Source organism: Uloborus diversus, chromosome 6 (genome assembly GCF_026930045.1).
Source record: "Uloborus diversus isolate 005 chromosome 6, Udiv.v.3.1, whole genome shotgun sequence".
In the NCBI taxonomy this organism is placed as follows: domain Eukaryota; kingdom Metazoa; phylum Arthropoda; class Arachnida; order Araneae; family Uloboridae; genus Uloborus; species Uloborus diversus.
Genome location: NC_072736.1, coordinates 101,426,271 through 101,449,863, shown reverse-complemented (window position 1 = coordinate 101,449,863; position 23,593 = coordinate 101,426,271). Strand labels below are relative to the sequence as shown.

At 34.6% G+C, this 23,593-nt stretch overlaps 1 protein-coding gene across 1 annotated transcript in view; it reads left to right on the top strand.

The window, feature by feature from the left end:
* Window positions 1-1,485: 1,485 nt before the first annotated feature.
* Window positions 1,486-23,593, top strand: part of LOC129224894 (uncharacterized) — a 41,065-nt gene continuing 18,957 nt past the window's right edge. The window contains exons 1-4 of the mRNA XM_054859440.1: window positions 1,486-1,494; window positions 16,508-16,658; window positions 19,855-20,073; window positions 23,248-23,514. Coding sequence (XP_054715415.1) covers window positions 1,486-1,494; window positions 16,508-16,658; window positions 19,855-20,073; window positions 23,248-23,514 — 646 coding nt within the window. The remainder of the gene's footprint in view (window positions 1,495-16,507; window positions 16,659-19,854; window positions 20,074-23,247; window positions 23,515-23,593) is intronic.

Genomic DNA, 23,593 nt, shown 5'->3' with positions numbered 1-23,593 from the left:
TATTTCATTAATAAATTTAGCAGAAAATTAATGGTGCTGAACTCCTAAAATATCGTGTTTTTCATGTGAGATCATTAGTTTCCACGCTCATTTTCTCAATCATAGGAGACGCTCATTTCATCAAAAAAAAAAAAAAGACTTTTAAAAGATTTCTACATTTTTTATGTTCTCATAAACAATTAATACATAAGGTTTTAAAATTTATCATCCAAAGTTGGTCTCCGGCAAGGAGGTTAAAAAAACTTATAATCTTAGCTTTTGTTCTTTCAAGATACAGCTTTCAAAAATTGCAAACACGCGATTCGATCAACATTTATTTGTTAAACATTCAAAGGGAGCAAAATAATCCTTTTAATTTTTAAAAAATGGGATATTTAAGTAATATTACTTTTAAAATCACAAGTATTGGAAAATTTGACTTTCAAAATGAATTTCTAACGATGAATGCGTCTTAGGCTTACAATAAAATACAAGGCGAAAAGTACACAAGAATGAATGAATACTTAATCTCTGTTTTATGGACCCCCGCCCCTTTTTCCCATGAGAGGGGGGATGAAAAAGTAAATAAAAAAAGCCGGAGTCGGACGTTCCAAAATCCAGGAGTCGGAGCCGGTCATTTTCCTTCCGGCTCTGCAGCCCTGCATTTAAGTCAATAACACATGAATTAACTGACCTTTTGAGGTTTAAGCATCAAATTTCATTACAGTTCAAATCTCTTAACGCAAAAATATAACCTTTTTATGGCAACTAAAATTAGTGAATATTTTTAGTGTTTTCACTCAAAATTGTGAAATTTTGACGCCATATTTCTCACAGAAGATATTATTTCATTTAAAAAAATGTATCGTTATATCCATGGGGATTGGTCACTTTTGGGAAGTATTACTTTTCGCTCCGAAAAAACGTACAAAACTAAGCCCCTTAATGTAGAGCACCCCAACTCAGCATTAATTGGTGAAAAAAGTGAAGGTCAAACGAAAATTTAAATTATTTTCTTTGTCACGCACTCCATAGAGACAGAAAGCTTGTTGAGCTGCTGTTTTAAAGCCCTTGGCAATATTTTTTGGGCCCATAAAATCACGTTCAATGACGATTATCGATACGGTCTGGTAACCCGGCTCACGACTGTCACACTGAAATGACAATAGTCATCGGTGGCACTTCAGCAAAAATGTTGACAGCTTCGACAAGGGAATCAACTTCCCCATCCTCCCCTTTCCACCAAACTCCTCATTTCCTTTATGGAAATATCGGCCGGAACCTACAAAAAAGCTTTAATATGCGCCCTAAACTGTTGATGCGATGTTAGACTTCGGTCAGATAACCGGACGTTTAACACAAACCACTCACCCACAATCATAAAGTCTGCTGACTTCAAACATAACTGGATTGGAACTTACTGCATGTGGATTGTTTGGATTGTACCCGTAAAACTGATAATTGAACCTTACTAATTCAAGAAAAACTGAAAGTTCAACAGTTAGCATGATTAAGGTAAGTTCTCACAAAATTTTATTGAAAGTCAGATTATTTTGTAAATGCAACAGTAATAAAGTAATTGGTTTTTACTTTAATTCCTCTCGCCTTCCCCTCTCTGCATTTCCCATTAAATTTTTCATTAAAATTTTATGTTAGGTACCGCATGATTGAAACTTTAACGTAAGTCACCCTAAAACGACTCTACGACACTTAAATGATTTGTTACAGCTAAAATTTTCAAACTCTACTTAGTACGTTACATGAAGTAAAGTTAAAAAAAGCTTTAAACGGAAGGATGCAATGAAAATATTTTCAAGTGAAAGGTTGCTAAATTTTAATTAGAGAAGCTGTTTGATGCGTTATTGCAAACATAGTTTCGAGAACTATGATTTAAGACATGGGTTATGCATGTTCACACTATCACACTTTAACAAAATTTCAGCTGAAGTTTGCACATGCTTTGTAAATGATGATTAACTACATTCATTTAACAATTTTGAACTGTGTTTCTTCATTTTCTTGTAGCAGCACAGAATGATGGTTTTAGGTACTATGTCCTTCCTTCCTTATATTTCCCATTGAGTCGGAATTTCACACGTTACTTCTTTTCATTCCTAGTAAAGTACGTAAACTGTTCCAAAAGAAAACTGCCCCCCCCCCCCCCGAGGGAGCTTAACTTCAACTCTTCGTTTCCCCAAGACAGAGAAAGTAAAGTAGAGATCCGAATCGGCTTTTTTTTTATTTCCAGAAAAATAAACTTAATCTAGTCTGAAAGAAAACTGGGATAATTCTTATTAAACCAACTTAATCATTTCGTTTCTTCTAATTTCAAAGCGGAGACTAAAACAGAGATTCGAGTCAGCTTCGTTTTTATTCCTGGTACATAACGTATTCTATTCTAAAATAAAACTGTGAAAACTCCAATCAGACAACTTAACCATTTCGTTTCCTCTTGTCTCAAAACAATGATTATAAAGCAGAAATTCGAGTCAGGCTCATTTTAATTCCTGCACAATACTAGAAAAGAATCCCTTCTATAAAAAAAAAATCCTAGAAGATTAACCCATTTATAACTACAAGTCAATTTATACTTCTAGTTATAAGTAGAAGTCGAGACTGCTCTAAGTAGGCCCGACGAGACGCCATGTCAGGCTAGTCGGAAACTAGGGATCCTAGTCTTGGGGGGGGGGGGGGGGGGGGCAGGATAAGCGAAAAAGTAAAGAATAAAATATTCTTTCAGCATGAGTATTCGCAAATACACTAATGTTATGTTCTCTCTAATATTAGGGAAGGTAAAAGTGTAAGGTTAAATAACGTCGACCACTCCGTGCATGTAACCTTTTGTGTATCAAATTGTGTAACAAATCCCCCCCCCCCTAAAGAAGAACGATAATAAGAAAGCATGATAGGTTGTTGAACTGAGAATTATGATTTATATTACTGATGTCAGTGGCATCTTTACACTCATGGGGGTCTCGTCTCAACGTATTTCCCCTTCCCTTTCTTGTCTCAAACAATTTCAAAAATAAACTGCAATAGTTTTAAAATGAATTTTTCATAACTTGATCATTACTAAAAGAAAACAAGATCGAAGATTCTTCAAAGGATTGTCTTCAGACGTTTGGCATAGAATTGTTTAAAGACATTTTATTTTAAAGCTAAGTTGATCTAATTTTTCATCTCACATGGTAAACGAAGATCAATTATTGATAAAATACTACCTGTTCATCAGACACTCATTTTAAGACTGATAAACAAATGAGGATCCTAATGTACATTGCAACGGACTCCCTGACTCAAAAATATAAATCCGCCACTGGGGACAGACAGTAACCAATGTATATAACTCTCAATTCAACAATTTCTCAAAAGTTATGTTCAATTATTTTTCGTGCAATTGTTTGTGCATGTGTTTGCATAGATACATAAGAATATATATGTATGTGTGTGCGTACATCTCTTGATTGTTATCCCACGCAAATTATAAGTTCGTTCGTGCAATTGCAATATGATCATTTCGGTTATTAATCGGAGATGAAGTTATAAATCATTTCGCAAATCACAAAAAGAAATTAAGGTTGCTTTGAAATAAGTTCACTTGTGAATTTGAATAGGTTCAATGTATGTAAATTCGGTTTTGAGGTGTGAGTTTGTGTAGTTTTTTTTTTCTTGAATTAATAAGCAAATAGTATTTCTGAACTAAAATTAGGATTGCTAGTAAAATTTACTCTTTTGGTATTTACTGTTGTGGCATTTAAAATTGAACTAACTGTTTTCTAGTAAGTAGTTCAGTTTCCCCCCCCCCCCTTTCTTTCTTTTTTCTTTTATCGTTTTTTTATTTCTTTTTTCTCTTTTTTTTTTTTTTTTTTGGCGGGGGGGGGGGTGACAAAACTGACAATGGGCCTTCCTTGTTTTTCTGCAGCCCTGGCTCTAAGAGTTTTCCCAAAACCATTGTTGATTTAACAAACATTTTTAAACATAGAAAAATAAAAGATGCTTAAGTTTTCTTTAAAAATATACTTGAAATGTCCAACAAGACTCGAATTTGAGTCGCAACTTTTAAATTATTCAATGACATACTTAAAAGAATGAACGAACTTTATTACTTTCCGTGCACATTGTAAGTTTTAGAAATAGTGCATGCATAAATAATTAACTTCCTGTCAACCATTATTAAAAGAAGGCACTTTCAGCAAAAAGTACTACATAATGCGAGAATCAGATTAGAAACTACGAAAGTATTTCACATAATAGAGGGGTGGTTTTAGCTAACTAGCTATCTGCAGGAAAAAAAATGTATGACATATATAAAATTGAAATCCCGAGATCTTGAAATGCGCTTTAAATAAGCTGAAAATGAAATGTTTGATGAAGCTTTAATTTTATGTATTCAAAAACGATTATGGAAAAACTCGGAAACTACGGCACGATTTCAAAGTTCAAGAATTGTTGCTTTGCATAGGCAGAAAATTTTGTGCAATATTATTACCCTTCTAAAATTTTCTTCAAATAATCTAACAGAAATTTTCATAGCCCTTTCACAAAACGACTTACAAGATCGGTGCACATTTCGTTAATTCTTGAAAATCTGAGTTGCTTAAAGATACGTTCGGACAAATAAACTTACGCATATCAATTTGGTTTAAAATTAATACCGATGTATTTTATATGCACACTGAAAACAAAAAATCTTATCATTACAACGTCAAAACCATTTGATATTGCATTAGCACACTTCATGAGTTTTTAAAGTTGCATAAATAAGGCAAGTTTTGATGCACTTTGTAATAATAACGATTTATACTACTCGTGAAAAATAATTTCTCATTAAAAAAATATAACTTTAGAAAATTTGATAAGTTTTCGAAGTTTTAAGAATTGGTGCTTTGTACAGGCAGAAAATTTTGTGCCACATTAATGCCATTCTAAAATTTTCTACAGATAATCTAATGGAAATTTTATTTGCTCTTATATAAAACGACTTACAAGATTGGAACACATCTCGTAAATTCTTGAAAAATTCAGTTGCTTAAAGATACGCTCAGACAAATCAACTAACACGAATCAATTTGTTTTAAAATTAACACCGATGTATTTGATATATACACTGAAAATAAGCAATCTTAGCATTTCAACGTCAAAAGCGTTAGCTATTGCATTTGCACAATTCATGAGTTTTTTAAGTTGCACAAATAATACAAGTCTTGATGCACTTGGTTGTAATAGAAATTTATACTGCTTGTGAAAAATACTTTATTAATAAAAAAAATTAACTTTAGAAAAAGTAAGTTACTCACATTGGAAAATTTCATAGCTTTCTAGTCTTCGGTCAGAAAACCATCAGTTGTCTGGTAAAACACTCTTCTTAAGTTTAAAAAAGTAAAAAACTCTGACTAATTGTTCATAATGTCTTTGACAATTTGATGCATACGGTAATCAACTTTTTATACACTTGAATAAGCGAATAAGTGTTATGTGAAGTAACACGAAACACCTTTTAGGCTATCGGAACTGAAAGCAGCTACTTTTAATAAACGCGTCATGCTTTGAAATCATTTGTTCGCCAAGAAACTCAGATCTCAATGTATTCTGGCATCAAATTTTTCTGTTTATTATTATTGTTAACAACATAGATTTCGAGTTCGTGGTCCCACAGGACCCGTTTATGAACTCATGTCCAATATGACAGATAGCACAATACAGGCACATTGCTCGCGTTCGACGAACCTCACCGGTTGACCGGTGAGTAACCGTCGCTTACCGCAGCGTTCTTGAGAGCTACCGGTTAACTGGTTGCTTCCGATGTCGTTTTATGAGCCTCACCGGTTGATATACCGGTCGACCGCAACTCTAGCTGGTTGATTGCATAGATCTTTAAAAGGGATAGATAGGCCTTTCTCCTGCAGCGCAGCGTATTTCGCCTGGAGAAAGTGGGGTCATCATGATTCTGCTGAGAATCACGTGATCAAGGGACATCGTGTCTCCCTCTTCTCGGGCAGCAGTGATATAACAATGCGAAGCGTCGTTAAAAGTCTAGGATTGTCTGAAGATTTTCATTATACTTATAGGAAAAATCTCTATATGTGTGAATCTGAGATTTTCTAGCGAAAGAGGGTTTGATGAATGCGATGCTGGTGCCAATTTTATTAAAAAATAAAGACATAGTGGACTTTCTGAGTAACAAAAATCTTTCTTTCTGCTAAAGGCAAAAAAAGTCCCCTGCAGAGTCGAAATTAAGAATATTTTAAGCAATTTATTGTAGATGCCGAAATATTAAATCACTAAAAACAAGCGATGGAAAATTAGTTATAGTATGTATTTGAAAAACTGGATTTTTAAGTTTCCTAATTTCTATGAAAAGTGTGCTGGGAACATATGAAAAATATGTAGGTGCCCGAATTCCAGTTCTAAACTGTATAATGACTTATAAACTTACTCAGGATCTTCTTGAAACTTTTTTCATTGCGATCAGGTTGTGAGGGGAGATTCAACAATAATCGTCGGACAATTTCGAAGTGCGAAAAAAAGATTATTCATTCATACGGAAATTAAGGAGTTCAGTTCTTTAAATTGCGCTGATTTTGACAACCTTCAAATGCTAAGATTAAATTTGAAGCGTAACAAAAATGAGAATTGAAAGAGCGCATTTTCTTCCGATTCCTTTGACGACGATTTGGAAAATTCAGAAATCATCTCAATTAACATGACGCAGTATATTAATGATGTTTCTGACTACGCTGGATTTTTTGTCCGGCAAGTGCACTCTGTTGTGAACTGCGACGACTGCAAGTCTTAACTACAATAAACCAAAAAATAGGCATAATAAAATTTAAGAATTTTGAGACACATTCAAGTATGATAACTTATTGCAAGATTGCAACCATTGAAATATGTACATTTGTGAAGAACAACTGAGCGAGAATGTGAAAAAGTTTTGGGAGTAAAACACAAAAATATAATGTTACTCATGAAGCCACAAGAGTTATGAGAAAAATTTCTAATTCCGTTTTTCTAAGTTTAAGTAAGCATATGTTGGAAACAGAAGCAGCAGATTTTCTCGTTAACAAGTTTATAAAATTAATCGTTACTAAATATTGAAGCGTTAGAATGTATCGCGCAGTCAATTCAAACAATGAAAATAATTCACAAAGACCAATAAGTAGGAAAGTGACAAAATTAATATTGTTGAGGGACAATAATCACTAGTTTTCTTCACCCTCGAGTTTAAATTGTCAAAATTATCATATCCTGTAGGACGAAAAAAAAATAAGAAAAGAAAAATTGGGGCGGGGACGGAAGTCAAATGACCATTCATGTAGTTATAATTGCAAATGAATTTATTTTCTGAGTACTTTAAAAAAAAAAAAAAAAAAACCACTGAAGTTGCTTAAAAATCAGGAACAAACCAAAGTTATTTGTTTGGCTAATAGAGTGTTGGTGTGAAACGCATGCGAATCTTAGAATATTATTTAATTGAGTTAATTGATATTCGATACTATTTACATTTGTATTTCTAATTGGTTTATGGTTTTAGATAGGGTTTTATGTTAAATTGTTGCACTGGCTTCAAAAGTTGTGGGAAAAAGCACGCATTGAAACCATTTATCTGTATTTGAAAAATTTGATTGAAATAAAAGAAAATTTATAAGGTCAATTTTTGTTTAAGATTTTTGAAGACGTCTATTTCTACTCAGTATTTAAAGCACTTGAAAAAATGTTTAAATAGCTTGTGCGCCTGCTTCAAAAGTTATGATTGGGAAAATATCTAATGAACCATTCCATGAAAAAGCTGTCATTTTGTCCCGCATTTCATTAAAAAGTAATAACTTAAAAAGTAACAAAGGACATTTTTTGCAAAGGTACAACAAATACATTTGCGATTTCTTAATGAAAAAAAATTGTTACCTTTTTTAATTATTACTTTTAGTGAAAAATATGAGGTGTTACGTGAGGGACAGAGTGTTCCCTTTTTCTTTAATAATGGGTTAAATGCTTTAATTTAACCCATGCTTAAAGGGGAGTTTAACCCATGGGGTTTAACCCATGCTTAAAGCATTTAACCCATGAGTTAAATGCTTTAATTTCCCTTAATTGTGTAAATGATCGCGGCGCAAAGTGATTCTCTTCGATAGGGGAAACAGTTTCTTGTGAGAGGTGTCCCTTGATCACGTGATGTCCAACGGGGGATGTTGACGCGCGCTCTGAGGAGAAAAGTGGGGAGAAGGCACATCTATTCTATTTAAAGATCTATGGTTGATTGGTTGATAAAACCAGGTGACATTTTTGACCAATTATATGTATTTTTCACCTGCGTGTTATTCGTCTGCGTCATGTGTGCGCAAGTAACCGGTGATCAACCGAAAGTGTTCGATGAAGCATTGATTCGTGAACAACCGGTTAGTAACCGCTGACGTCATTGATGTCACGTGATTAACCAACCGGTCGCTACCAGTCGTGCTCGTCGAACGTAAGCATAGTGTAGGACAGAATTAACAGCACATAGAAGGAAGTTACAACCAGGGCAACGGGCGGGAATCGAACCCACCACCTCGGGAAAACAACAATGACGCGCCAACCAACTGCTCTACCGGGGCCCCTTTTTCTGTTTTGACAAAAAAAAAAAAAGCTGATTTACGTTACTCGCTTAATAGTTTGAAACCGATATTTTTAGAAGTTATCCGTATCCATCTGATTGCCATTTTCTTTAGAACAATACAAAAATTCTGTCGATGTTAATTGTACCTTTTATGTTGTGTGAAAATTATTTTTTAAAAAACTGGGTTTTTTTCTTTACAATTTATTACCAAACTGAACTGTATTACAAAAAGAGAACAGCTTTCGGTTTATTTTAAATTACTATTTCTAGTTAGCTATTTAAAGGATTTCATAGAATCTAGCTACCCGGAACCACACAGATCAGACATAAAACTAAAAGTTATAATGTAGGCTTTTACGCTGCAAATTTGCTTATAAATTGCCCAAAATAACAACTCGTTAAAGATTTTTTCATACTAGAGAGTTAATAACTACAGTTACAAGAACAGTGCAAGCATACGTAAAGAGTTGAATACTCCTCATAATAAACGAGCAACGGGCTTTCAACTGTCATAAAATAACAGAAATGAAAACTTCCACAATGTCTTTATAAATCGTTGCTGTAATAATCTTTAATAATAATAAAGCAGAAAGTCTCTCTGTCCGGATCTCTGTCAGTCAGGATCTCTCTCTGTCAGGATCTCTCTCTGTTTGTCAGGATCTCTGTTAGGACGCCTAGGACGTTCGGCCGATTTTCATGAAATTTGGCACAGAATTAGATTGTAGCATGGGGGTGTGCACCTTGAAGCGATTTTTCGAAAATTCGATCTGTTTCTTTTTCTATTCCAATTTTAAAAACAAAATTATCGTAAGATGGACGAGTAAATTACGAAATTATCATAACGTGAAACCGTAACATGGGCGCAAGCCAATTGGCGAGAAAATTCACCATACATTATTTGTAAATATTACAGGCGAACCAAAAGACCTTTTAATTTTCTATTACGAGCAATGCCGTGCGGGTACCACTAGTGCAATAATAAAGCTTTTTGAAAATTCTCATTTGTAGTGTGGTGGTATGAATTGTAGTGTAGCTTACGAAATGGACAGCAGGGTGAACGTTGTGTGTTTGTGGCGCGGTTTGATCCACATACCTTGTGGTACCCAGTGCTTTTACCTATAATCTAGAAGGATCTCAAGGCAAAGTTGGGTTATGCGATCTCTGAATGTACGCTATAAAACAGTAGCATAATTTTTTTTTCCGCAAACTCTTGAAATGCTTATTAAAAAACCTTTGACATGAAAATAATTAATAAAGAAATATCTGTACATTTTAAGTATGAATGAAAAGTGCATGTAATAAGTAAGGGGGTGGGGGTATGGTTCGTTATTTTTAACGAAGTATAACGCTTCTTCTGTAAAAGTTCATGCTTAGTATAATTTCTTCTTAAAAATTACAATCGTTTATTAAAGCATCTTTAAAGGGTTTTTAACTATAGGTAAACTTTGTCAGAAGTATTATCAGTGGCTGGGTCAGCTTATTATTTACGCAAAACCTCACACTAACGACTAGTTAAAAAGAATGCTGCTCAAAAGGACTAACAACAATAATATAGTAATAATAACAATAATGAGGAAATGTATAAAGAAAGGAAGAACATCTTGCAATTTATTTTTTGAATTTGCTGAAAGGGCGACATCTTTTAAACGCGTTAATAGTTTTTTAATCTAATTTTTGGGATTTTTCTAAACAGAAACAAATACGTAAAAATAAACACGAATCTAAACTAAATTTTCGCACTTTTTTTTTTAAGTTTTTTTTTTTTTTTAATTTTTTGTTCCCATTGGACATACAAATCAGTAAACAAAATCATTTTGGCGAACTATTTCGCACATATTTTAGGATTTTTAAAAAAGACATTTGTCTTTTAAGCGAATTAAAGGGCATGAAACTAAATACAAATTTCCTCTAATCTTTCAGGATTGTTTTTCTTTTTTGGAACAAGGCAATTAAATGAATGATTGAATTAAAACAAGAATGAAGGATGATTATTCCATTAGCATATCGCTAGAAATGAAGAGTGCAAAACGAATAAGCAGAATAAGACTAGATAATTTAGACTTAATAATGAAATTGCATCAGTCGGCTGTCTTTTCATCCATAAGCTTGTTTCTGTTGCGTTGAAAAAGACATTCCTTGTAGCGCCGAAACACATGTCTGGAATTTGCAATTCACAACTGCAACGTGCATTTGCAATTTGCAATTTGAAAGTAATCTGCAATTATTGGACTTTGTTATCTCTTATTTTACTAGATTAATGGTTTTAAAAATATATGACTGTGCCACAAAAAGATAAATGTAAATAGTCTTATGACATGAAGAAATTTACGTAAATTATCCAACAACTTATGACATGAAGAAATTTGGTTATTCAGTCCGGCCAGCCTCCCCCCCCTCCCCCGCAATTGGAGGGAAATATTTCAGTATGAAAAATCTTTCTCTCGAAGATTTTTGCAAGGATTTTTCAGTTCTATACTTTATTTATCGTTTTGAATGTACTTTGGACATTTTGAAGAACTGAAAATGCTATGACCTTAACAAAATTTATTTGTTTCTGAGGAATTCACTGAACAGAAAACGTTTTTTATTGGCACGGATTTGAAATGCAATGCTTTTGCGGAACTACTACGCAAGTAACCCAACTCAACTCACCGCCAATTACCCTTCCTTATTACCTTAATAAGAGATGAACATTATCAAGGTCATAGCTCAACTAATCAGAGCCACTCTATAATGATAGATGAAATCAATACGGTGCTCTTTAAGGCGGGGCGGGAAAGGGGCATAGTTCTTTCTTTCTTTTTTTTTTGCAACATCATATCAACAGCGACTTTTTTATTTTGAAGGTCACGGGTGAAGAATTTCAACAAGTTTTGATTCAATCTGTAAGTTCCCTTGAAAAAAAAATCGCCTGTTTTCGCTGATTAAAATAAAATATTTGCTCCAAAAAATCCAAAAAATTAGTTCGAGTTTTGAGATCATGAATTCTCAACTTATGATTTTTGCAATTATGAATTGCTATAGGACCCTACTCGTTGGGTTTCTTGTTTCTACCAATGGCTTTTATCACAACCATAACTTGAATTCAAGACGTCAAAATTGAAATGAATGCCAGGGGCTGGATGCCGGATGTTTTGTGCTGGATACTGTTTTGGCATAAAAAGGATTGTGTAATTTCGAGAAGGTAGTCTTTACTAATAATAAAGCTGAAAGTCTCTCTGTCCGGATCTCTGTCTGTCAGGATCTCTCTCTGTTTGTCAAGATCTCTGTGACGCGCATAGCGCCTAGGACGTTCGGCCGATTTTCATGAAATTTGGCACAGAATTAGATTGTAGCATGGGGGTGTGCACTTCGAAGCGATTTTTCGAAACTTCGATGTGGTTATTTTCCTATTCCAATTTTAAGAACAAAATTATCATAAGATGGACGAGTAAATTACGAAATTATCATAACGTGGAACCGTTACATGGGCACAAGCCAATTAGCGAGATACGAAATTATCATAACGTGGAACCGTAACATGGGTACAAGCCAATTGGCGAGAAAATTCACCAGACATTATTTGTAAATATACAGGCGAACCAAAACATCTTTTAATTTTTCTATTACGGGCAAAGCCGTGCGGTTACCACTAATTTATAAATAATTCGGTTCCGAGGCACATGTACGCCTGCATTATAAGTATAGATAAATAAAATCAAAGGACGAACGTCATTCAACTATCAAATCAAAACAATAAGCAATTCATGGTTGTTCAAAAAAATAAATAAATAAATAAATAAATAAATGAAAGAAAAGAAAAAAAACTCCTAAAAAACCGACATTTTTTTAAATGTTTCTGTTCCATGGGAAGAAAAGAGTTATGAACAGCAATCTAAAAATAAAGACCCGGTAGTTTTAGCGTAGATTGTCAAAATGCCTGTACGAAATTTTAAATAGTTTCAAGACTAAAATGTTTTCAATTTTGTATAAAAAATAGTTCACAAAAAATATTTTAGTTTTGACAAATTATTAGTGGAGCTTAAACTTTTACTTCATTCCTTCGCCTATCTTACTATTAACATCTTAATTATCTTGTTCTGTTTATCAGTAGATTCAAAAGTAAAACAAATTTTCTCTATTTATAAATTAATTTCTATTTCAGTATATACTGCTTTTAAGCTGTAGTTTCGATCTTTATGTGCATATGAAAAACATATAATTAAAACTATTTTTACTTTTTTCTTTCTTTTAAATTATTCTATTTGGATATTTGGTATTGGTGGCATTTTTACAGCAATTCCGTTGTACGTATATGGGAGTTACACGTACGAGAGTATTTTATTTCGTTAAAATGTCTGCTTGTCCCATTTCAGTGTCATTTTCAGTATTTTAAAAACTTTTGTTCATTTCGAACACTTTCGTTTCAAGTTATCGTACAGGCCAGTAAATCTATGGTCATTTTTAGGATATTTCTCAGTTCAGGTCATTTAAATTTACTCTCTATTTATATGCCCACTTAATATTAACACTTTGATGTTCTGTCTTCACAGGTTTGCTCGAAGTTGAATTTGAGATAAATTCTCTGATATTTTCCAGACATACACCAGAATTTATTTAATAAGAATGTCTGCTTATTCCTTTTCATTTATATTTTCGAACTTATGAGGCACTTTTGTACATTTCGTTTCAAGTCATTGTACAGATCAACATATATTTGACGTAGCGTATGTTATCTTGACGGAACTTTTAGTGATTAAAGGTTTTTAAACCTTCCTTTAAAAAGCTTCAACATAATCAAAAGTGAGCAAATTTAAACTTTAAGAGAAGGATTTGTATGTCATCATATATATATATATATATATATATATATATTTATAGTTCATCATCAACTTTTATTAAAGGTTATTCGCACCTTTTTAAAAGTAACTTTAGATGACTTACATGAGAGCCGTTCTACATTTACGATGGGTTTGTAAAAGGAAAGTCAAATGCATACAAGGACTGTTACGAACTAAAAAGCAGAAAATTCTGCCTTCTGGAGCTATTCCAGACATAAAAAGTAACTTGCACCACAATCATCCTCACCTTAACAACAGTTCAAGCTAGCGGATAATCTTTGCGCTCTGCTAGTGGACATGATATGTTTGGGTAATTTTGCGCAACTGGTGAACTTAATACAAGGACTAAATAGAAGCCCAAATCCATGCTTAACTGAAACTGTGTGTTTTTTTAAAAATTTATACCACTATTATTCTCGACCATTCATTTATTTATTTTTATGATCATATATGTCGTTCATTGTAAAAGTGGTCCACCTCTATATTTTTAAAATGTGTATGTGTTTGCTAAATGGTATCACATTTAATTTAAGTAGTTTAGTTTTAGTATAAAACCGAAGCAAAGTACTTAACGAAAGATAATCATCTAATCATAACTATTCGAACCTATGCTCGTCTGTGTGTCTGTAACCCTATTTCCTCCGGACTGTGAAGTCTGATCTTGGTCAATGCTGCTACCGTTTGATTAGGACATCCAGGGGAAGTCACTCCGCCCTGTCTTTGCCCTGTAAGTCTTAAGAGACCGGACTTTCACGATGTCCTGAGGACATCTTGGAATAAAAGCATTAAAACCATCAATTGTCATCCGTCATAAGCAGCTCTGAATCACTGCATGCGGCGAAGGTGGGTTGGCGAGCGAAACGAGCAGGGGGTGGAAACCCTAGGGATTAATAGTAACTAAACACTTGCATATTTCTCTTAAGGAAAAATTTACAAAGGACTTTATTTAATAAGGCATATAAAATCATTTACAAGGAGATACATCACTTTTACAATCAACAACACATATGCAGTTTAGGCAGTACTGTGGTTGATGGGGAACTCAGTGGAAGTGGAACGCCGTCTCCCCAAATATTTGGTTTATTATTGTAAAACTAATTCAAAGTTAATGCAAATTGGTTTCAAATCACCGTTTTTAATAGGCGCATCCCCTCAAGTTTTTTCTTTTTTTTTTCTCTCTCTAAGAACAGCATTTAGTGTAGCTCATTGAAATCCACACTTTATTCACAACATTTATTTTTTGTACTAAAATTGGTATAAGTAATCTAAACTAGGCTTTTCCGGCCAAACAAAAATTTGTTGACTGTGACACCCCTTCTCAATAAAAAAGGTGCGTCCCCTCGAATATTTTTTTTTCCAATTACAGCACTGAGTATAGGTCATTGAAATTCACACTCTAATCACAACATTTGTTTTTGTACGAAAATTTGCATAAGTAATATAAACTAGGCTTTTTCGGCCAAACAAAAATTCGTCGACCATGATTAGTCCAGTCTATGAACACATTACTGAAACGATACCTCTGGGGGTGCTAGCACCAGGTAGCTATTAGCTCTTGAACTAGTTCTAAATTCTCATTAACTGTTCGATCCGGTGATGGTGCTGCCATCTATCGGTATATAAAATAATGGAGGCAAGGCACTTAGTATGCAGTCTTCGACATAAATACAGTTGAAGTCAGTTGTGACTCTGAATAGGAATAGGAATAGGAATAGGAATAGGAACACATTATAGCGTGCATGGAATATGTGATAATTTTTGACTTCAGAATATTGTTAAGAATAATTAGTAAGTAAACATACTAAAAGTCCCCGCCCCTAGGGGGTGAGCTAAAGGTGGGAGGGAGGGAGAAGAGAAATTTGGGGTTTTTCGAGAAAATGTCGGAAACGGTGGAAAAAATGCGTTTAAAATAAATATTAAAGTTAATTAAACTTCCTATGAAGCTGTTTCTACACATATTTGTCAAATTTCCAATAATTTTTCGGGTATATGTTATGAAAAAATCGATGATTTTCGGAAAACTTCTCTCTTTTGTCAAACATTTGCTCCTAATGCCTCCCAAGATGAGTATTTATGAAAATTGTCAATGACAAAGCTGTAGAGCTTTAATTTTCCTTCAATTTGGTATGCTAATTTGTTACATTTTATTCAATCAATCAAAAGTTACAGAATTTCAAACACCCACTTTCATGGCAAAAAATGGAACACTTGCAATTCACAAATTTCAACCTGACTCGAAAGGATCAGGCACTTCCTCTTTCTTTAATGAATTCGACAATCCTGACGGACGATAAAGAAGTGTGTGTGGATTAATACAACACAAATGATGTTTAAGAAGGGGGGGAGGTCGTAAAATTGTGACTTTGTGACAAGGGGGAAGGAAAGAGTAAGAAGTGTGATAGCAAGCATTTTTCAATACTAATATGTTTATAAAAAATAGTCTATGAAAAGAACTTTGTGACAAGTGGGGAAAGGGTCAAAAATTTTGAAAAAAAGGGTAAAATCATTTATGGACAGCCCCTTACCAAGAAATCGGACGAAGATTTGCAGAACTACGTATAAGCAGTATGAATTGGTGGACTGAGGACGTGCAGAAAGCACTATACATACTGTTTAAGGAAATTGATAACGACATTGATTTAATTAAATTTGAATTTGTTTTTACTGAGGATACCTAGTCTACAAAACTGCTAGGCGAAAAGAGATGACTGTATAAACCATATGGACATCAATGTCAGTTAGAAAATTGAAATGACGGTCAAACAAGGTTTCTGTCCAACTTTCATAATAAGTCAGCTGACAAATCCGCTAATGATGAAGCTGTTGAAAAACGAGAGAAATACGCTCCGAGCTTTAGATGATGTTGACATTGATATTGCAAAGACAGCTATCATCAGATGGCAAAATTCTTCGGTAGTTATCATTGGAGAGGAAGTCCTCCTGGTTGTTCTCTTTTGTTAGCCAAATCCTTAACTGATCACAACATTCTGCTGTCAAAATGTACTTCTCAATAAAAAGGTGCGTCCCCTCGAGTATCTATTTCCAACTACAGCACTGAGTGTAGGCCATTGAAATTCACACGCTGTCCATAAATATTCTTCGATTTTTCTAGGTATGGCTCCGGGGACTTCTAGCCCTGTATATTGTGTTCGGAGTTGCTTGGAGTGCAGGTCGCTCTCTGAATCAAGTGAGAGCTTTGAATTTAATAAAAGGTCACTACCACTCCGAAGATGCCACTGATGCTGCTCAGATGACACCTATGGGTGAGTATAATGTGGAAGGTATGGTACAATAACATAAACAACAGAACAGTGGACCATCTGTTCTGTTGTTTTGCGAAAGTTTGTCTGACAAGTTCATTTGGTCGAAAGCAAAGAAAAAATATTTTCTATTCGAACAGAAAGTAAACTTTCTAGGCAGTGTATAAGTGTTTTCATACCCGCTTGTGCTTTCACTATGTGTATAGATAACAGAGAAAACACCATGTCAAAAGTAAAGTTGTGAGCATGTAAGCCAGAATGGGCTCTGAAGGAACGTTATCAATTTCTGCAATCCTGAGGCATGCATCGATAAATTTTAGTTATTTAGGATTCACGCACAATGTTACGAGTATCGCAGCTCGAAGCAAGTTAAAAACAAGAAAATGTGACTATACTTGAGGAAAAACTAAATTGGCAGCAATAATGTGAAGGCGATAAAAGACCTGATTACACCATATAATACAGGGTGTAATAGAAATGCTTCAAAAAACTCAGAGGGATGATAGTACCCATCTAAACTATAACCATCTAACATTGGAACATATGGTATCAACATTGGTCGCAAACGAAATGCTGACGCACTACATGTACATGAAGCCCGAAACTGACGGATGCAAATACAGATCTCTAATTTAATACACAAGGATGATTTTACACAATATTTCAGTTTTTGAAAAGTTATGAAAGCAGTTTTTAAATTTGGGCACTGCATCTGTAATACTTGAGCCGGAATTGCAACACAATGGCGTGCCATTATGACCAGCTTTTGTCCATCTCTGAATCGGCGCGTGCATTAAAGTTATAGAACCGTTTAAGCCTGTCTAAAAAATTTAAATGGTTTTTAAAATCATGTTTGTATGATACAATTTTTTCCTGTTCCACATCCGTCAGTTTTTGGCTTCGTGTGCATGCAGTGCGTCAGCATTGCGTTTGCAACCATATGTTTATGCGTACTTATTAGTCGTCCAGATGGGTACGATCATTCCTCTAAGTTTGTTGAAGCATTTCTTTTACACCCTGTATACACAGCCAAGTTATATTAGCTCCAACTTTAAGCTTTTGTATTAGTTCCAAACACTAATACACAAGGTGAAGAATTAATTAGAATTCATTAGAGGTACTGCCTCCTACTCGTACACCCTATAGAACCGGAAGTAGTTCGTTTTGGATTGCTTCAAGAACTGAGTTTGCTGCTCGCACTTACAAGATAGTATTACATTATTATAGTATCTTCAGGCAAAGTCAAGGTGGTAGTATTGTAAAGGTTACTTACAAATAAACTGATCACAGCATTACGTACACTGCCAAGTAAGCCTTGCTCCAACTACAGCAGGTGGGGCTTCAGTCATATATTAAAGAAAACTGTCGGGCTTTGTCCACACAGAAATTACTGAAAGCTCTTTATTTATTTATTTTGCTGATTTACTTATTATTGTTTTGTTTTTTTTTTTACAATTAAAGTACGTAATACATTAAAATGTATTATCCGCAATAATAAAAATTTTTTTACAAAAAATAGAACCGACTTCAAAATTGCTCTAAGAAGTGAAAAACAATTGTATTCTTTAAACACCATCGATAATACTTTTAAACGTGATTTTTGAAGTTGGCGCAAAAACAAAATGTAAAATCCAGTGTAACCATGCTTCGTTCATTAATTTTTTCAGAAAATCATCCAAAGTTAGGAGCGAAATATTTATATCGTTACTCAAATATGCTGTTATCAATGCATAATGTACGTGGTTGTGAAGAAATTGGGCCTGGTTAAATTTATAGTTGTAGTTGAGTAATGGCTGTGAATGATTTTGTCTATTGTTTTTGCGCCAACTTCAAAAATTATGTTTATATTATTTTTCACTTTTTAGAGCAATTTTGAGAAGTCGGTTCTATTTTTTTTTCAAAATTTTTTTTATTTCATTCTTTTTAGTGTAAATGAATTTTAGAAATAGTAAGAAGTTACCATCATGAAACTTCGCCTTAATTTTTTCATAAAAGTGCTTCATACTAATAATAATAATAATAATGAAAAACTATAAACACGCCTTAAACTTTGAGCGATTGGCACTAAAAATTTATCTTTGTTCCTTACGTTTTCCCTAACTAATTTATATTTCACAACATACAAGTTGCTTGTGATGCAATCCTGTATCTCCTTACTTAGCCCCGGATCATCTGTTATTGGCATAGATGATAACGATAAAAATACTACTATATATAGTTGAGGTGAACCTAACCTGGTAACAATGTGAAGGCTAAGCAGATCCTACTCACTGCATTACCTCGCTTCCAGGTTAGGTTTACCCCCACTATAAAGCAATGGCACTGAAGAAACTTGATGCTTGCTTCAGAGAAGACTTCCTTCAAAATTATCATTACAATTTCTATTAATATTAGTGTTGTATGGCACCAAACTTTTGTAAAATACGGTTCTATATTTGAGCATTTAATAGGCAAATTGCATGATATTAACTGTTTTGTGCCCATAACTTTTTTTTTCTAAAGAACAAAAATGGTCAAACAAAAAACATGGGATCTAAGTTGAGCCATTCCCTATCCATTAAAAGAAGGAATCGTCAAAATCGGTTCACAAGGTAAGACGCTGTGAGTGGACAAGAAAAAAAAACATACATACGGTATGAACTGATAACCGCCTCCTTTTTGAAGTTGGCTAAAAAATTCAAAAGTACTAAGTATGCAGCATTTTCGTATCTCTTCATAAGTCAACAAATTGAGAGAATCCGAAATAAGAGATACACTTCGCAAACGGTAGGTGCGGGGACCTCAAAATGAAAAAAAAAGAAGTGTGAAAGAATCCAAAAATATTTTTTAAACAATTCTATATATACCTAAAAGTACTCTTCCGATTCTATTAAACAGATTGTAACCAGTTGAAATCGCACATATAGTAATAATAATTGCAGACACGTGTCTCGGTTCTTGAAGGTTCATCTTTTACAATAAAAAGTGGTTCCTTTTGTAACACAGAAATACGTGCCGGCGTTACAGCCATTCAGAACGTTAGAACGTTATGTTTCCAACATTTCGCACAAAGCTAAACATTTGAATTATGAGCATCAGCTGCTTAATTTACGACAAAATTTCAAATTAATGATAGTTAAATTTCTCCTACATTTTCAAATCATTTGCTAATTATGCTTGTATTTAAAAAAGTCCAATTTCTCTTCCCTTTTCCATTCAGCTACACTGCTCAACCAGCCTGTAGTTGCTGCCACATACTACTTCAGTACCCATCCTCGCCGGAATTCCTTGTCCGGCGATGGTCAGGGGGCTGATGCGAACACTGACCGTTGTGAGGCGGCTGATGCCCGAATTGGAACTTGCTACGACACTGCAGATTGCGTCGACTTGGGAGGTACTCCAATGGGAAGATGCCCCCAAGAAGGAGTCTGCTGCATATGTGAGTAGATACAACACCCACTTCTATACATACACAACATACGCATAGTGTGTGTACATTGTTTGACTAACTGAAATTGAAGCCCAAGGCCCACAATAGTTTGGAGGTTTCCTGAAGGCTCTATGGTAGAATGCAGTGACTGACTGAAAGCTTTGGGGGATCATTAGAATGCGTTTTAGAGGGCCTCTTTCTTTGTTTATGATTCCGGAATCCTTTTTCGGGATCCCTATGGTCATGGAAGCAGATGGCAAATCTGACATGGTAAATCCACTATTGGCAGAGCGAATAAAAAAATTCCCCATTAAGGAAGCTTTTTCTAACTAACTAAATCATTTTTTAACTAAAAAAATAAAACATGAAGGGAAACGGCACCAATAACAGACATGCTTAAGACATCGCTCTCATGTTAACTCAATTTTCTGAGCCTTTTAATGTATTTAGAATTTTTAAACTATTTTTCTCTCATGCAACTACATCTCATCTAAAGTTTGGCTGCTTTTGGATCCGCTGAATTAGTTAATTTTATTTTTATTTGCTCGATTTCGAAAAAAAAAACATCTGACCCCCCTCCCCCTGTAACAAATACCGAAAAAATCTAATGATACCGAGCAACAGATATTATGAGGAAAGGATGAGAGTAATGGACAAAATTCCTTTTTATGTTCAAACTGTGCAAAAGTTCTTTTTTCTTTTTTTAGAACTAAAGCCTTATTTAATTCAAACAAACATGAAACACAAGCTGACCTCGAGGTGTATGTTCATAATCTTCCACCACTGCCTTGTTAATACCAACTGGTTCATAAAATTCAATCTGATAACACTAGATGGTTGCACTGTATTCATGGGCCACAACAACATCAGTTTTATCCGCCTAAAATTCTTATTATTTAAATCCAAACAAGACTGTCTGTTTCTGGACCCATTGTCTATTACTGGTGCCGTTACGCCATTACTCTAATCTTTGTATAGTGTTAATGCTGCAAACAAGTCTTTAAAAAATTGGGGCCCCTTACGAACAAGGGGCTCCAGGCCCAGACCTTGTTGGCCTGTGCGGTACTCAGGCTCTGAGTGTCTAGCTCTGATACGTTAAGCTTCGACTTTGACGATGTTTACCTCTGTTTCAAATAAGGAAGGATTAGTGACGCTCAGCTGAGCTGGGTTATTTTTGCAGTAGAGTAACGGCATTAGTAACAGATATGCTTAAGTCATCGCTCTCAGGTTAACTCAATTTTCTGAGCCTTTAAATGCATTTAGACTTTTTCAACTATTTCTCTCTCATGCAACTACATCTCATCTAGCGTTTGGCTGCTTCTGCATACTCGGAATTAGTTAATTCTATTTTTATTTGCTCAATTTCGAAAAAAGGTCCGACCCTCAGTAACAGACACCAAAAAATCTGATGATACTCAATAACAGATAGGATGATAAAAGGATTAATGAACAAAATTCCTCTTTTCTGTTTAAAATGAGCAAAAGTTCCTTATTTTTAGACCTAAAACTTTATTAAATTCAAGTGAGCATTAAACACCGGAAGACCTCGTGGTGTCTGTTCATCACAAGGGCGCCTATATGCTAAATTGTAAGGAGGGGGGGGGGCAGATATTTTCTCCATGGCGTAACAGGATATTTTCCCCATGGAAACTGATTTTAGTGCAGATTGGAGTTATTAAAATTTGACATTTTTAATAACTTATTCATTAACGGCTAAAGAAGAAATGTTTTTACATTTTTGCAAAGAAAGAAGTATTAAAAGCAAGGAAGGTCTAAATTCTAGGGGGACGGGGCTTGAGCCTCTACTTGCCCCCCCCCCCCCCATATGGGCGCTCTTCGTTCATCGCCTTCCACCACTGCCTTGAGAATACAACTGGTTAATAAAATTCATTCTGATAACACTAGATGGTTGCACCGTATTCATGGGTCGAGCAACATCAATTTTAACAGCCTAAAATTCTTATTATTCAAATCCAAACTTACGACTGTCTGTTCCTGAACTCTTACCTGTTACTGATGCCGTTACCCTAGTTTTGCAAAAATATTTTGAATCAAATCCAGGATAATCACGCAACTCTTTTTCCTAGCACCCCCCCCCCCCCCCCACCAAAAAAAAAAATCCAGGTAAACTTTGTCAAGGTTATAGTTCAACTAACCAAAGCCTCACTATACACACTTTCGGCATATTCTTGTTCGCAACATACATCTGGAAGACAGTTTTCGAACATCCTTGAGTTGAAAAGTGCCTCAAATTCCATAAAATGGATTAAATATATGAACAAAGATTGAACGAAGTTGGTTTGATATAAGATTGAAATACTAAACGTAGTAAACAACTGATCAGCTAAAATATTTTCTGCTCTATAAAGAGATGGATTTATTTTCAAACAATAATTCAGAAGTGTAAAATTTCTGTGTAACTATGAAACAATCATTTTTTTTCCATTAATCAATTTTCCAGTGGAAAATACTTCATTCTAACTTTATTCACAGTAAAATGCTTTGTGTTATATGCATAAATATATTTTTAAATACTGAATTATTCAAGTATTATGTCAAAAATACTTTATGTTTTTCTAACACGCATTGTATTGTTGTTTCTCTCTGATAAGATAAATTCCGATTCTCAGGAGTGCTGAAAGTCGGTTTCATACTGAACATGCGTATTTAGATAGTTGTTAACTTTTTACACAATTGACGATGGGTATGATTCCGGACCTCTTTGACTGGGATACTCTTCTCATAATCCGTATCCTCTTCCAGAACGTTCAAACTTATCCTCCATCTCTTAAAAAGAATCACATTTTCGTTCCTAGAAATAAAGAACTAAAAATAAAGAAAATACTTTCGAAAATATAACCCCTCCCCTCCACCCCGAATAAAAGCTTCCATAGTGTGTAAAACTGAAATAAGTATTTGTAACCAATGTAAGAATTCGACGACAATGCGTCAATTCAATTCAGTACAAATGAATTCTTTCTCATATTTCTTGTTCTCTTTGAACGAACTGAACTCACTCATGGTCAAGCCTCATCATGTCCAAGTCAGACTTTACCCTGATTACAAGCAGTCAACGTTTACAAATATATTTTGAATTTATTTTATTTTTAAATCGTGTATGTATGTGTAGCTGTTCAAAATTTACATTTAAAAGCACTCATGCATATTTTCCTTCCCGGCTAGTTGATGTAGGTTGCGGTGGAGCCACGAGTGAGACAGTGTCTTATTTCCGCAACCCGGGTTTTCCATTGCCCCATGAGGGTCAGGGCAGTTGCCGCGCCCGAGTTGCCAAGCACTCTGACTCCATATGCCAGATTCGCCTTGACTTCCTAGAATTCGACCTGGCTCGTCCTGTAGAGGGCAACTGCTCACAAGACATGCTGGTCATCACTGGTCAGAATGAAAACAATCTGGTCCCGAAGATATGCGGACTCAATACTGGACAACACTGTGAGTATCTTTTAAAATTAATTTGGTCATTTTATTGATTTTAGAATCAAAATTTAATGAAATGCAATCCTATTTCTTG